Source organism: Rattus norvegicus, chromosome 1 (assembly GCF_036323735.1).
Source record: "Rattus norvegicus strain BN/NHsdMcwi chromosome 1, GRCr8, whole genome shotgun sequence".
Lineage (NCBI taxonomy): Eukaryota > Metazoa > Chordata > Mammalia > Rodentia > Muridae > Rattus > Rattus norvegicus.
Window position 1 is genome coordinate 153521762 of NC_086019.1, and position 15050 is coordinate 153536811.

Sequence of the window (15050 nt, forward strand, 5' to 3'; positions counted from 1 at the left end):
ATTTTCAAAGGATACTTCCAACTCTGCTAGTGAACTCTAAACTCAAATGTTCTTAGTATCCAAGGAATTACACTGGATAGATAGCTTTAATGTAAGCACCAGTGCTTACTTACCAAACCAGGGTCTCTGATATGCTCAGTAGAAATGAAAACCAGGCCAGTTGGAGGGTTCTCAACAAGACTTGAGGCTGAGACAAGTTTATTTCAAGCAATTAGGCCTTATATACTTACCAAAACAGAATGTATCTGTGGCTGCTATAATGGTGGTTGCAATCTAGAAAGGGTGTGCAGGATTAGTGTCTAGAACTAATTGTTCTGCCAAATGCATACATGCCTCCCTGACTTCTATGTTTCACTGCCTAAGGGAGTGAGTACCTTGGTTTCTCAGGAATTAAAAAGCACTCAGAGCCACAGGAGCCATGGCCTCTAACTTAAGAAACCTATGTCACATGCCTCTCAAGGTGACTAGTCCACGCCATCTGCATGATTCTCTGTACATTGCATTCTGGCTTTACTACCAAAATCAACTTCATATATCTGTTTACTGTTGTTTATTTCTGATTTCTTTTTGTTACTTCCCATTTCTCCCCCGACTGTTCAGTTTTTGATTGTTTTTGCATGCGTCAGAAGGACGTTAAAGGGGTTGGGGATTTAGCTCAGTGGTAGGCCCTGAATAAAAGCTCCGAAAAAAAGAAGGGGGAAAAAAAAAAAGAAGGACATTAAAATATCATTTGAGTAGTTCATTACTGTATTTCGTGGTTTGAACTGATTTTCTTAGTGTTAATTGATAGCCTATAGGAATATTTACTTCCTAGACAAGTACTTATATTAAAAAAAATTAAAATATTATTTAAAGAGGCTTTGTAATTAAACCCGTAACTGTTATTTTCTTGTGATTTTTTTTCCTCCTGGTTTTTAAGTTCGTACATTTAGAGTTAATAAGTGCTTGCCTTGATTTCATTGACTCAAAGAGAAGTGTACCTGTTATAGTGAGTGAGCTGGCTAGCTGGCCCTCAGTTCTTTGTGTAGTTATTATTGATTTTTGTAGTCTTAAAGCAGCAATAGATCAAAGAGGTGACTGGGTGAAAATCTTCTTGATGCTATATATTTGTTATCCCTTTTTCCCCTTTTTCCTTTAGTTAACTGTTTAAATCTTAAGAGAAAGCTTTCATCACTTAGAATGAGGCATCGGAACAGGAAATATCTAATTCAAGAATAAAGATAGAAAATTGGAAGGAGAAAAGCTTCTTAGTTTTTTGATGGGAACATCTGTTATCCTGTAGGAAATTACTTTAAGACTTTCTTTCAAAGCTGTTCCCAGACTGGACAGTCATCTTTCTTAATTGTTAGCAGGTCCTTTCTCTTTTCTTAAACCTTGTATTCATTTTGTTTTAGTTTCCTGACTTCAGAACTTAAACAGGAGTATTATAAATGTTAGAATCAGTTTTTTACCTTAATTTGAAGTGACTCCTTAATTATTCAAATTTGTTTATACTATACCTTTACCAAATGTTTTATTTCAACGATGTGAGTAAACAGATTATGCCCTCAAAACCAGTATTCTCAGCTAGAGCAGGTACAAGGTGAGTGTCCCTTAAAGAAATATTTTGGTGGTTATTCTCTTATTTAACTATGTGACTATTGGCTTTCTCATATGGGAGAGGAAGTCTTTCTGTAATGTTCTGCTGTGATTGTTACTGGAGACATTTTTTCCCTAAGGATTTCTATGTGTTAAATACAGTTCTTTCATCTTAATGATTATGTATATATTTGTGTATAAAATTAATAATAATATAACTACTACTTTTCACTTTGCATCTTTTGACTAATCACAATACTAATGTATTACTTCCTTTCTTCATTTTGCTGTAATTCACTTGGACTGCACAGATCCTTTCTCTGCTACTCTAGATGCTGTTGATGATGCCATTCCAAGCTTAAATCCTTTCCTCACAAAAAGTAGTGGTGATGTTCACCTTCCTATTTCTTCAGATGTATCCACTTTTACTACTAGGACACCTACTCATGAAATGTTTGTTGGTAAAGTACCATTTAACTTTTTCCCCAATTAATGTCTATACTAAGGTTGCTTTTTTATTTTTATTTTTTCTATGTGTTAGTTACTTTTAAAGTGCTATGGTGATTACTTTGGATTTTAACATCAAATTTTAAAATTAACTGAAGTGATAATGTAGTAAGATTAAATATTCCTGGTTATATTTAATCTAGACTTTAGGAACAGATTTCTTTGAATTTTCTGTGTTTTGTCTGCTGTAGTGTAATAGCTTGTGTAGTATCCTGTTAATTAGTTTACAGAATTAATAAAAGTAGCATCTACACATACATGTTTATATGTATGTACTGGAAAGAGAGCAGTTATTCTTATTAAAACTATTGCAAATCATAATTTCATATTGCCCTAAATGATACTATCCTGAGTCTCCTTTCATCATTTCATTGCTTGTCCAAAGATAAAAGAAAAGAGAACGTGTTACATTTTAAGTCACAAATTAGAAAAGTGATAGTAAGTTTTAAAATATATACTAAAGTTGAAAAAGAAAAGGCTAGAATCTTTGTCAAGGTCTGCTTTGTCTGACTTGTGTTTTAATTCCTTTTGGTTCCTCCATCCCCAGTCCTTCCTTTTTTCTTTCATCTCGTGTCCCTTGTTTATGTGCCTTGTCAGAATTGTCTTAGTACTCAAGCTTACCCTGATACTGCTCTTATATGTCATGAGCTTTCTATGTTGCTGGCTTACTTTGTTGATTTATTATTATACAAGAGAAGGGGTCCCCCCACCACTGTAAAGTAAGTTTTCATAACCTCCTCTCCTCTACAAGGTAGGTCTTACTGTGTATCTCTGGCTGTTTTGGAAAACACAGTATGTAGACTAGACTATCCTTGAACTCTTGGAGATCTGCCTGCCTCTACTTCCCCAGTCCTAGGTTTAAAAATGTACCCTACAACAGCTGGCTCAATTTTCATAAACTTGTTAAGAATAAATAGGCTTGCTCCCGTACATCCTCCTCCCTCCCCCTCCCCCTTCCCCTTTTACCTCCCCTGACCTACTCTGTTACTGAAGATTGAACCCAGGAACTTGGGCACTCTCAGCAGATTATACCTCTGAGCTATATCTCAGTCCTTACTTGCTTTTTAAGTTGTGTCCCCTCTCTATTCTTATTTTCCTTTTTTTTTTTATCACATTGTGATTTTATAAGAAGATACCTTATGCCTTCTAATCTATACTTATTACTTAGATATCTTCGTGAGTGTATTTTACCTTAATTTTACTAGCTTGTAGAATTTAAAGCTCTGTATTCATTGATTTCTTTTCAACAGTGGTGGGTTTTTTCATTTATTTATCTGTATGTATGTATATGTCTGTGTATGAGTATATATAGCATGTGTAGGTGAGTGCTCTTGAAGGCCAGAAGAGAGCATTAGTTATACCTGGAGCTGGAGTTAAAGGCAGTAGTGACCCACTTGATTTGGATGCTAGGAATTGAATTCTGGTCCTTTGGAAGAGCTGCAAATACTCTTAACCATTGAATCACCTTTGTAGTTCTGCAAATGTGTTTTTGTTAGTGTACTATAATAAAAATAAGCCCAGATAATTTTGTGTGTTTATGCACAGTACTTGATTCCCTTAATTTGTCATTAAATGTATATATGCAGTCTGGGAATGGTTGGTGTATGCCTTTAATCCCAGCACTTGGGAAGTAGAGAGAGGTGGATCTCTTAAGATTGAGACCGGGGTGGTCTATACAAGAACCTGTCTCAAAGAGCAAAAAAATGTATATATACAGCACAAATGAAGAAGTGAGTTTCTTGACACCTTGAAAGGGAATTTATGAGGATATTTGATAGAAAAAAATGTTTGTTTTTGTTTGCATTCAAGTTCTACTTTAGACTAACTTTACATAATTATTTAGTCTTTGTGAGTCTATGAAAGTTGGTGTTCTTGTGGAGCAGTCATGAGTTTATATGTGAATGTTTAATGTCTAACACTATGCCAGATATTTACAAATATCACAAAACTATCATGGAAAGCACTTTTGTATAAGTGGAATGCTTCAAAATTTGAATATATTTCTTAACCTAAATTGTTTATGCATCTTTAAGGCTGATTATTTGCATTGCTTTTATTTGTAGAATTGTTGAGTCATTTGTGTTTCCAGAACCCATATATTGTCTCACAGCTGGTTGTAAATTTCATTTTTTAAAAAATTTTTTATTAGATATATTTCTTTACTTACATTTCAAAGGTTATTCCCCTTCCCAGTTTCCTGTCCATAAGCCCCTATTCCCTCCCCTCCCCCTCCCCCATACAGGTATTTCCCCCTATACATCCTCCTTATTGTCCTCCCCCCCTATATTCCCCTGCACTGGGGGTCCAACCTTGGCAAGACCAAGGGCTTCCCCTTCCCCTGATGCCCCAACAAGGCTATTCTCTGCTACATATGCAGTTGGAGCCCTAGGTCAGCCCATGATGGTATAGTCTTTGGGTAGTGGCTTAGTCCCTGGAAGCTCTGGTTGGTTGGCATTGTTGTTTTTATGGGGTTGCAAGCTCCTTCAACTCTTTCAGTACTTCCTCTGATTCCCTGTAAATTTCCTTTTTTAAGGTTCTAGTGCACTCTTCTGTCTCCTAGGGGACATAAGACAGGCACTCATTGCACTCACATGCAAGCAGAGCATCCATACGTAAAAATATATATTTTAAAAATTATTATAGATAATAGTGAAATTTTATTTTTCTCCTGTTTGTATAAAGTGAATATATAGGATAAACTAAAATATTCAATAATATTCTGGAATCAACTAACTGGATATTCAAGTGTTAGTTCTATTACTAAGTAAATCTTTGGCCTTAGATGAAGTTGTTTAATCTATTCAGTTTGCCAACCCAGCCAGTTTCTCTTTAAAAAAATTTTTTTTTAGTGTGGCATGCGTCCTCTCTACCAGCTCCAATGTTCTGGGTCCTCAAATGAAAGACACACACACACACATACATACACACACACACACACACACACACACACACACACACACACAAAGACACACACACCTTTTTTGTAGTATGCCTTTTTTTTTTTCTTTTTTTTTTCCGGAGCTGGGGACCGAACCCAGGGCCTTGAGCTTGCTAGGCAAGTGCTCTACCACTGAGCTAAATCCCCAACCCCTTTGTAGTATGCCTTAATCAGCTCAATAGCTGTGCCACTCTCAAACCTACATGTGGCCAACGTATCCCCTCTGATAATCCTGAGTTATCACTTACTAAAGTCTATATTCCATCTTTGCTGCCTTAGACCCAATTGGAGGCGGGGCTGGGGTGCCCTGGGGCCACTCTTCCCCGCTCTTACAGGATTGGTATGCGCTGTCTCCTGTGCCTCTCAGATCTGACTTTACTCCTTCCCCAGCATGGCAGTTGTTCTTCCTTCTTCCTCTCCCAGTCCCCTTAGCCACAAATTCTAAAGCCCACCCATCTCCCTGTGCAGCCTTTGGTGACCAGCAACATTATTTACCAATCAGAACCATCTGGGGGCAGGGACCCTCTATCCTCCATGTCTTACATGTAGAGTCTCCTGAAATTTTGGGAACCCAATTAACATAATACAAGCATTAGACAAAATCCACCGTAGGTTGTGGGCGAATATCTATATGCAAGCACCACAGCTCACATGTAGACGTCGGAGAACAATTTGTTGCAGTTCGTGTACTCATTCCACCCTGTGGGTTCTAGGATTGAACTAAGGCTTGATGCCTTTACCAATTGAACTATCTTGCTAGCCTGTTTTTTTTTCCCCCCCATTTTTATTAAATTGGGTATTTTTTATTTACATTTCAAATGTTACTCCCTTTCCCGGTTTCCAGGCCAACATCCCCCTAGTCCCTCCCCCTCCCCTTCTATATGGGTGTTCCTCTCTCCATCCTCCCCCCATTACCGCCCGTCCCCCAAGAATCCTGTTCATTGGGGGTTCAGTCTTGGCAGGACCAAGCGTTTCCCCTTCTACTAGTGCTCTTACTAGGCTATTCATTGCTACCTATGAGGTTGGAGCCCAGGGTCAGTCCATGTATAGTCTTTGGGTAGTGGCTTAGTCCCTGGATTGCTAGCCTGTTTTAAAAGGTGTTTGGGATGTTTTTCTGTCCCAGTGCTAGTTATTTTGGGCCTCTCAGTTCATATATTATGTCCTTATGAGATTGGCTCCAAATATTTGTCTGTGGATTGGTGCTGACCAATGACGGTTTTCTCAGGGTCTTAGGTAAAGCAAGAGTAGGTTCTTTCTCTTTCTTTTCTCCCTCCCTCCTCCTCTCTCCCTCTCCCCTTCTTCCTTCCCTTCCCCTCCCTCCTTCTTTTCTCCTCTCTCCCTCTCTTCTCTCTGTCTCCCTTCCTCTTTCTCCTTAGAGTGTATCTTTTGAAGTAGTGGTGTTAGTTGGGTTTGTTGTTTGCTTATTGTTTGTTGAGGTAGTGTTTCACCATGTGGCCCAGATTAGCCCCAGATGCCTTCTGCTTCTACTCTCTGAAAGTGTTTTTGTTTTTGTAGCTTTCCTCAGTGTTATGTACCTATATGTTTGTAGGATGTGTTTGTGTGGTGTGTGTATGCCATGCCCTGACATGGAGGTTAGTTTGTGGAGTTGGTTCTCTGCTATGGAGTTCTGGTGATTGGTCTCAGGATGAGACTTCCATGGCAAGATCTTTACCTGCTAAGCCATCTCGTTGGCTCAACATTGAGGTTTTGTGTTTTTGTTTGAAGTAGCTTTTTAAGTTGAGAATCCTGCTAAGTAACTGAAAAAGTGACAGAAGAATGTTATGTTAATCATATCTTTACTTTTATTACAGTTATTATAATTAATATAATTATAACTTATATGTACATTTATTATACATTTATCTACCTATATCAATGTGTACATGCACATGTACATACAGAAAAGATGACTATCTTAGAAATATGTTTCCCCAGACATTATTACAAATTATTTGAAATTACATTTTTGTCTATGTAGGATCTTTTTTTTTTAGACTTGAGGTACATGTTTTGGTGTTGTTTTTTTTTTTTTCCTTTTTAACCTTTCTTTTTGTACTTATAGCTAATTATTTTTTAGTTATTCAATTAATCACCTTAAAGACTTGAGAAGATGGTTCTCCTATAATAGGAAATAATGAAGTTGTTTTAAGATTGCTATAAAGGGACATTATAAAAGAAATTGAGCATTAGCTATAATGTACTAGATATAAATTATTGTTACGTATATGGCCAATAGGGTAGTGTTCCTTTAGCCAAGATTAATCCAAAAGTCCTTGAAGTAGCATACATCTTACAATGTGGTGGTAACATGAGCACATGTGTAAGCACTATAATGTTTTGCACTTAAGAAGCTATGGGAAGGGCTGGAAAGATGGCTCTGGGTGAGAGCATTGACTGCTCTTCTAGAGGTCTTGAGTTCAAATCCCAGCAACCACATGGTAGCTCACAGTCATCTGTAATGAGATCTGGTGCCCTCTTCTGGTGTGTCTGAAGACAGACAGCTATAGTGTACTCATAATAAGTAAATAAATAAAGAAAGAAAGAAATAAAGAAATATTTTTTAAAAAAGAAGCTCTGATAAGAACTATTATTAAGCCCATAGAATGTTAAAGTGTTGAACACTTATAATGTTAATAAATCCAAGAGTCTAGAATTCTGAGATCCTTTTGAAAGACTGGTCAAAAGATGTAAATACTAAATGATTTTATACTATGTATTTGTTTCACATCCTGAGACCAGTGTTTTTAAAGTAAAAGTAATTTAAGGGTTTAAACAAGGCTTTAAAAACCTATGGATCTTAAATATTCATATTATAACCGCAGATACTAGTTTAAACTGGGATCACTAATATGTACAACACTTTGTAAGGAAGGGTATCAAAAAGCCATTGGAGGGCTGGAGAGATAGCTGAGGGGCTGGGCACTGGCTGCTTTCTCAGGGGATCCAGTCAGTTCTCAGATCACATGGCAGCTCACAGGTGTCTGTGACTTTAGTTCCAGGAGATCTGATGCCTTTTACTCCACAGGATCCTGCTTATGTATGTGCACGTGTGCGCGCGCGCGCACACACACACACACACACACACACAGAGAAAGAGTAAGTAAGAAACAAAAACTCTTAAAATTGCTTAAGCCAGCAGTGTTCTTCATATCCTTGGGAAATTAAGTGAGGTTTTGAAGATGGGTCTCCTCTCTGGGAGAAAGAGAATCTGTGTAGAACTTGAGAAGTTCCCTTGTTGATATAAATGCTAACCTTCTAAAATCAGGTGCTTTTATTTATGTTTTTTTCATTCTGACTTGATAGAACCTAGGAAGCAAGAGATTTTAGAAGAAAGTCACTACAGCCTCATATAAGAATCTCTTTTTGGGATCCTTTGCAGACTATTTACCTAAATATTTTTAGTGATTCAAAGCTCCTCAAGTCATGCAATAGGTAACCTTTTTAGATGGTTTTTAATTATTTTTAGCTTCTATAATTTTACATACTCAACTTTAGGAAAATATAACCTGAGAATTAAAGCTTTTATGTTTACTCGGCATTAGCAGGCCTCCAAGACTCAATCTTGGTACTTGTTATGATAGCACTATTAGGTCCGGGATAAAATTAGAAAGTGAGGTTGTTTTGTTGTATGGGGCTGTGTTTCAGGCTAGCTTTAGGTTAATTAACATACTTGGTCCCATACCCGTCATTCCTATTGTTAAAAATGGTAAGTGAATTGAGAGAGTAAATGGGAGTTGAAAGAAGAATTTTTTTTTAATATGTTTTAAAAACAGGCAGAAACATTTGTGAGATTGCAACTTTTAGAATCCTGGCAGTTCTCAGATTATCTTAAACCATATAATTTTGGGGGCAGTGATACGGCTCAGTGGGTTAAAGGTGGCTTCTGCCAAGCAGTGAGACCTGAATTTGTATCCCAAACTTGCATGGTGGAAAAAAAGAACTAACACTCAGAGTTGTCTTCTGACTGTAGCACATGCATGCCCACAAGCATATACACAGACACACACAAATAAATGTAACAGGAAAACCGTTTTCTTTTAATTGTGACCATTTGGGTGAAGTAGGGAAAGCGAAAGTAGGTAAGAGATACAGACTACAGAAGGTTGTAGGAAGAGAGATAGCATGGTGTTTTAAATGACTTCATGTTTTAAGAAATTATAAGATGCAAAATTAATATAAAATACAGGAAAAAGTTTCATTTCTATGATGAAGTAAACTCATGGTTCAATATATGTTGTTTATTCTGCGTTTTCTTAGTGGGAGATTTTAATGGAAATGTAGCTGGTGTTGATGGTTCATACCTATAATCTCAGCATTTGGGTGCTGAGACAAGAGGATCATTTGGACCACAATGTGATACTATGTCTTTAAAAAACAGGAATGTGATATCTAATGGATAAAACTTTTGTTTTAAAAACTAGCTTTTTTTGTTAAGGAATTTATTACTTTCCCAGTTCTATTACCATTATTAAATGTAATTTATAGTGATTTAAATTAATTTAAAGGTAATTCATAAGTGAATTAAGTGAATTTAAAGGTAATTCATATATTTCACATTTATATTTAACTATTGATGTAGTATGTAGAGAATTGAGGATTTTTGCATTTTGCTTTTTCTTAGGATTCAGTCCTTCTCCGGTTACACAGCCACATCCTTCAGCTGGCCTTAATGTTGACTTTGAATCTGTGTTTGGAAATAAGTCTACGAATGTTGCTGTAGATTCTGGTGGTAAGAAACGAATTTTTGTTGTTTTTATTTAAAATATGATAGCATTTTAATGTAGATCCTCTATAGAAAACGTGATGCTGCTTTTAGTGTTTATAAGTTAGAGTAAATTGATCTTCTTCCCCCAAACCACTTGATGGGAACTTAGAGTATTAATTTTACCTTTTTCTTGGTAGCATTTTAGAGTTTAGAGAAGTTTTCTTTGTTCCATTGCACAATAAGAGAACAACTTCTTGGTAAAGTGCTAAATTGTTAGTGACTATTTGGAAAGTGCTATATAGCTTTTCAGTCATAATTTTTTTTGTGCTGAAGTGAATACTGACCATTCAGTATTACAGTGTGTGAGGTTATTTTTTAAACTGAGGACATAGTGAGTAGTACCCTGACGTGTTTAGATAGGTTCTACATAAGTAAGTAGAGTATGTTAAAAGGTTAAAGGCTTTTTTGGAAATTATTTTAATAGTGATTATTATTAAGGTACACCTACTAATTTGTATTTTAAAAACTATAAAACTCTAGAATGAGGATTGTACTTTGTTTCTTGTTAGCTTGAAGTTTATAAAGTACATATGAACTTTAATGTTCTAATTTTACTCCTAAAAGGAAATGACCACTGACTTTGACTAACAATTAAATTTTAACTTTAAAACATATTGAGGTGTTTTTAGTTACATAATATATAATTAGTTATCCATAAAGTAAGAAGCAAGCTTGTTTGCATGGACAAAGACTTTATTTAGTGTATACTAATAGGTTTATAGTTTTATATTTGAAAGATCATTTGCATGTGCACATAGGCGCATTTGGAGGCCAGAAGAGGGCATTGGATTCCCTAGAACTAGAGTTATAGTAGGCAGTTGTGAGCCACCATGTGGTAAAGGGAACCAAGGGACTCATCTCTCCAGTCCCTGACGTAGGAGCAGGGTGAGAAGCTCTCTATAATGTATGCCCTCTTGGGCATGTGAGATGGCTCAGTGGTAAGGATGCTTAACTGCAAAGCCTCATAACCTTAGTTCAGTCTCCAGGATTCACATTGGAGGAGAGAATAAACTCCTTCAGGTTTTCCTTTGACACATACACATACATGTTTTTTTAAAAAACAGTTTATTGTGGCTGAGCATGTTGGTATGCCTTTAATTCCACCACTAGGAAGGCAAAGATTGGTAGACCTCTGAATTCGATGTCAGCCTGGTCTACATAGATGTTCTGGCCCAGTTAGAGCTATGCAGTGAAGACCTGTCAACCTTTTTTTTTTTTTCTTATTTTTTTAAGTTAAAAGATTTAATATTTTAAAATTGTGTGTACAGAGGTGGGCAGGTTCCTGCACATGAGTGCAAGTGCTTGCAGAGGCTAGAGACATTGGGCACCCTGGGCTCAGGTTACAGTGGTCCCACCTGATGTGCCTACAGAGAATCTCTCAGCCATTTCTTCAGCTCCAATGTAAGACATTATAAAATATTCTTTCTCAACATAAAAAGGGACTTGAGGATTGAGTGTTTAGGAAAATTGTGCTGGAATAGGGAGAGATTTACAATCCCCTTTGATAGTGTTTTGTTATCGCCCCCTTTAACCTGGATATGATTCTGTCATTAGATCTTAGGCATACTATTTCTGTTACGTTCACTTGAAGATGGCAGATTTTTCTTCTTTCCACGTGAGGGCATTTCCCGTGTTCTGGGAAAACTTCCAGTGAGTAAACAAGGAGAAAAGGGAGAGAACTCCTTAGAAAGCTGTAGCCCATGAAGTTCCTTACGCATCCCATTTCATCTGTTTGTAACTTTAAGGCTTTGATGAACTAGGTGGACTTCTCAAACCAACAGTGGCCTCTCAGAACCAGAGTCTTCCTGTTGCCAAACTTGCGCCTAACAAATTAGTGTCTGATGACTTGGATTCATCTTTAGCCAACCTTGTGGGCAGTAAGTAGTCCTTTGCTTCTTCAGTCATCCTTAAGCGTAAGTTGTTTATTAATATGATTCTAGTTTTTAAATACTTTTCTCTTTTCTTAGATCTTGGCATTGGAAATGGAACCACTAAGAAGTAAGTGTCTTATTTGTCTTATTTAACTATTAGATAGAACCTGATGTTACCATCACTTCAGACGTACATTTAGCGATGTCAGCTTGGTACTGTAAATGCTCAGTATGCTCATATTGTACAGAAACATTGTGTGTTTGTGTTCATTTAAAGTGATGTAAGTTGGAGTCAACCAGGTGAAAAGAAGTTAACTGGAGGATCTAACTGGCAACCAAAGGTTGCACCAACAACTGCCTGGAGTGCTGCAACAATGGTGAGCTGGAACAGTTACATATTACTACCTGAACTATAACAAAAATGTAACATAGACATAAGTAGAAACATTATTACTGTTTTATTAAGTACTTCACTGTTTCTTTAAAGCTGATTGGCTGTCTTTGTCAGGCACATTTTAACCCCTAACCTGTATTTAAAATGATTCCATACTAGACATCATTCTAGTGCATATTGTGTGACTGTGATAAGAGCTATTATTTTTCTCCCACTTGGTACAAACACAGTTACTAAGAAGTGCAGCAGTGTTGCAGAGTTCTTGAGTAATGGAATACATACTTAGTGTGTCACCTAGAAGCAACAGATAGGGAGCTCTTAATCATACTGTCTTGTTGCTCTCAAATTTATTTCTTTTTTGTAACCTAAAATCCTTATATCCTTTAGACCTGATGATGAGTAAACAATTTATTTTCTTAGGTTTTCTTAGTATTATATAGTTTGTGAAGTTGATTCCAATTATTTGTGGCCACTCAATATTTGATTGAGGTCCCCCTGATAACTGAATTAGTGAGCCGTTGCTAGGGGAAACATTCATATATTTCACATTTTAATTTCACATCCTAAAAAGCTGCATTCTAAGCCAGACATACTAGTGCATGGCCTGTAATTCCAAAATTTGGAGGCAGAACCTCTAATTTATTACATCTTACTGAGGAATGAACAATTTATATACCTCTGCACATGTTCATGAAAGTACTGTGAATGTTGAACTTGGAGATTATAAAGTTCACTTAATACCAAACAGATATTAACAGTGTTTGTTAGTTAAGTAGCAGCTAGAACTAAAGAAGTTCTATTGATGTTTTAACTACTGTAAGGCATTGTGAACCCAGAATAGCTTATGACCACTTTTCCATCTTTGGCCTGCTTTATCTTCGTCTACCAAGTTTCTTCTCCCTTAGTCAGGGAAATACATACCCCTTTCTTTCAGCGGGATGATAGCAGGGTTTTGATCACTTAGGTGCTGTATAGTCTAACTCCCCCCCCCCCCCCCCCCCGCCCAGTTGTTGTTAGAAAGCTCCATTGTGTTTAATAAAGTCCCTTGTAGGATATTGCTCTCTTTACTTTGGGTTGCTTATATGCTAAAATTGTGGGCTGAGGCTAAATCTGTGTACTAACAAAAGTTTTGGGGTTTTTAAAGATTTATTTATTTATTTTAAGTAGTGAGTACACTACAGCTGTCTTCAGACACACCAGAAGGGGGCATTGTATCCTATTACAGATGGTTGTGAGCCACCATGTGGTTGCTGGGAATTGAACTTAGGGTGTCTAGAAGAGCAGTCAGTGCTTTTAACTGCTGAGCCATCTCTCCAGCCCTTGACTACTTTTAAAAGAGTTAATAGCTTTAGACTTTATAAAATAAAAGACTCAAGTTTAATTTTGTTGGTTTTGTTTTGTTTTGTTTTAAGGAGGCAGGTGTGAGCCTGTGCAAAAGTTTTGTTATAGAGCCCAAACTGACTCTGAATTTACTAAGTGGTCCAAATCAGCTTCAAATGTACCATCCTTCTCCCTTGGCCTCCCAAATACTGGAATCACAGGTTTCTAACACCATGTCTGGCTGCATAGTTTAGGTTTTTACATACAAACACAGCATATGCACATGACTTAAAGTAAGTGTAAGAATATAGTGTTCTCTCAGGAGAGTTGGAGCATGCATGTATATATATATATATGCATGCATCACTTTGAAGTACAATATTATCTGTGCTGCTTTTTTTAAATCCCCATGTGAATAGAGGTTGAAAAACTGATTTAAGTTGAAACCTGATTCTGAATCTAGTGTTTTTCCATTATGGCATTCCTCAGTGACTAAAACTGCTGGCCACAGTTAGGTTAGTGGGCTTTCTGGCTGCAGATAGGATTATTCATTAATAATGTCTGTGCAGTGCTGTAAGTACTACAACTAATATGAAGTCACAGTGGGTATTTGCTTATTTAATGTTAAGTCAGTATCCATCCGAAAGCTTTAGGTAGTATTTACCTTAAAATTGACTACTAGAATGTAATAAACACCTAACCATCTAGCATTGTATGTAAATTGTCAAAATAACAGTGTATTGTATACGTTAGTGTGAGTCATCTCTTAAGATATCTTAAGGTATTTGTGTATGGTTGATAGTTTATTTTTTGAGGGCTAACATGTGGGGCCTGTGATGTGACTCACTGAGAATAAACTGCTGCTTATGGTGTTTCTTTACATTTCTAACCTTTTGATTAATTCTTAAACACTGTCAAGGTTTTTAATTTTTAAAATTGTAAATAAATACATTTATTTTATTAAAATATCTGTTATGCCACAAACTCTTTTCATTGATGGTCCTGCCCTGGTGGTAGACATGTGGTGTCACATTATTTTGAGAATGCCCTTGAATTTTCCTTAACTGATGTCACTACTTTGTTTTAAATACATTTGTAGATAGTAAAGGATTGTGTATATAAAGGAAGATAGCTAAGTTCAACCCTTTTCAACCTTGATAGTGTTTTGGTAACAAATGTTATTAGATATAAAAATACCCAGAATTTTAGGTAGTGAATGTACATGTAAACTAAAATGCTCTCTGTGTATTTTGTTGTGTAAGTACTTGCTCTAATCCAGTGTTATTGCATTATGTAATTGTTCTCCCTGGGAAAAACAGAATGGCATGCATTTTCCACAATACGTAAGTGACCAAAAACTAGCCTCTTTTTTTCTTTTTTTTTTTGCAATAAATTGGCATGCTATTAACCACCGCTGCAGCAGAATCTCATAACCTTCCGGCTATTCCTTGTTTTCACATCAGATTTTCAGTGTGCCACAAATTATTCCTAGCATCTACTGATCTTCATGGGTGTGTTGCAGAATTGATTCTGATGGTGGCATGGGAAATACCAATTTTTCTTTCTTGCTTTAATATTCCGCCATTTGCTGCCAGATGGCTGGGTGTCTGTGTGTATCTGTGCTGCCACCATGCACTTGATGACTTTTGAATGAAGAGAAATGTTGACTGTGGTAAT

General features: G+C 36.6%; 1 protein-coding gene across 22 annotated transcripts in view; it reads left to right on the plus strand.

Moving 5' to 3' along the window:
* Picalm (phosphatidylinositol binding clathrin assembly protein) overlaps nucleotides 1-15050 on the plus strand; it is an 81105-nt gene that overhangs the window by 52780 nt on the left and 13275 nt on the right. For 3 of the 22 annotated variants that reach the window (XM_006229676.5, XM_006229669.5, XM_063275989.1), the window contains 6 exons: nucleotides 1890-2039; nucleotides 9645-9752; nucleotides 11534-11665; nucleotides 11756-11786; nucleotides 11937-12036; nucleotides 14693-14716. In XM_006229676.5, coding sequence (XP_006229738.1) covers nucleotides 1890-2039; nucleotides 9645-9752; nucleotides 11534-11665; nucleotides 11756-11786; nucleotides 11937-12036; nucleotides 14693-14716 — 545 coding nt within the window. 22 annotated transcript variants of the gene reach the window in all.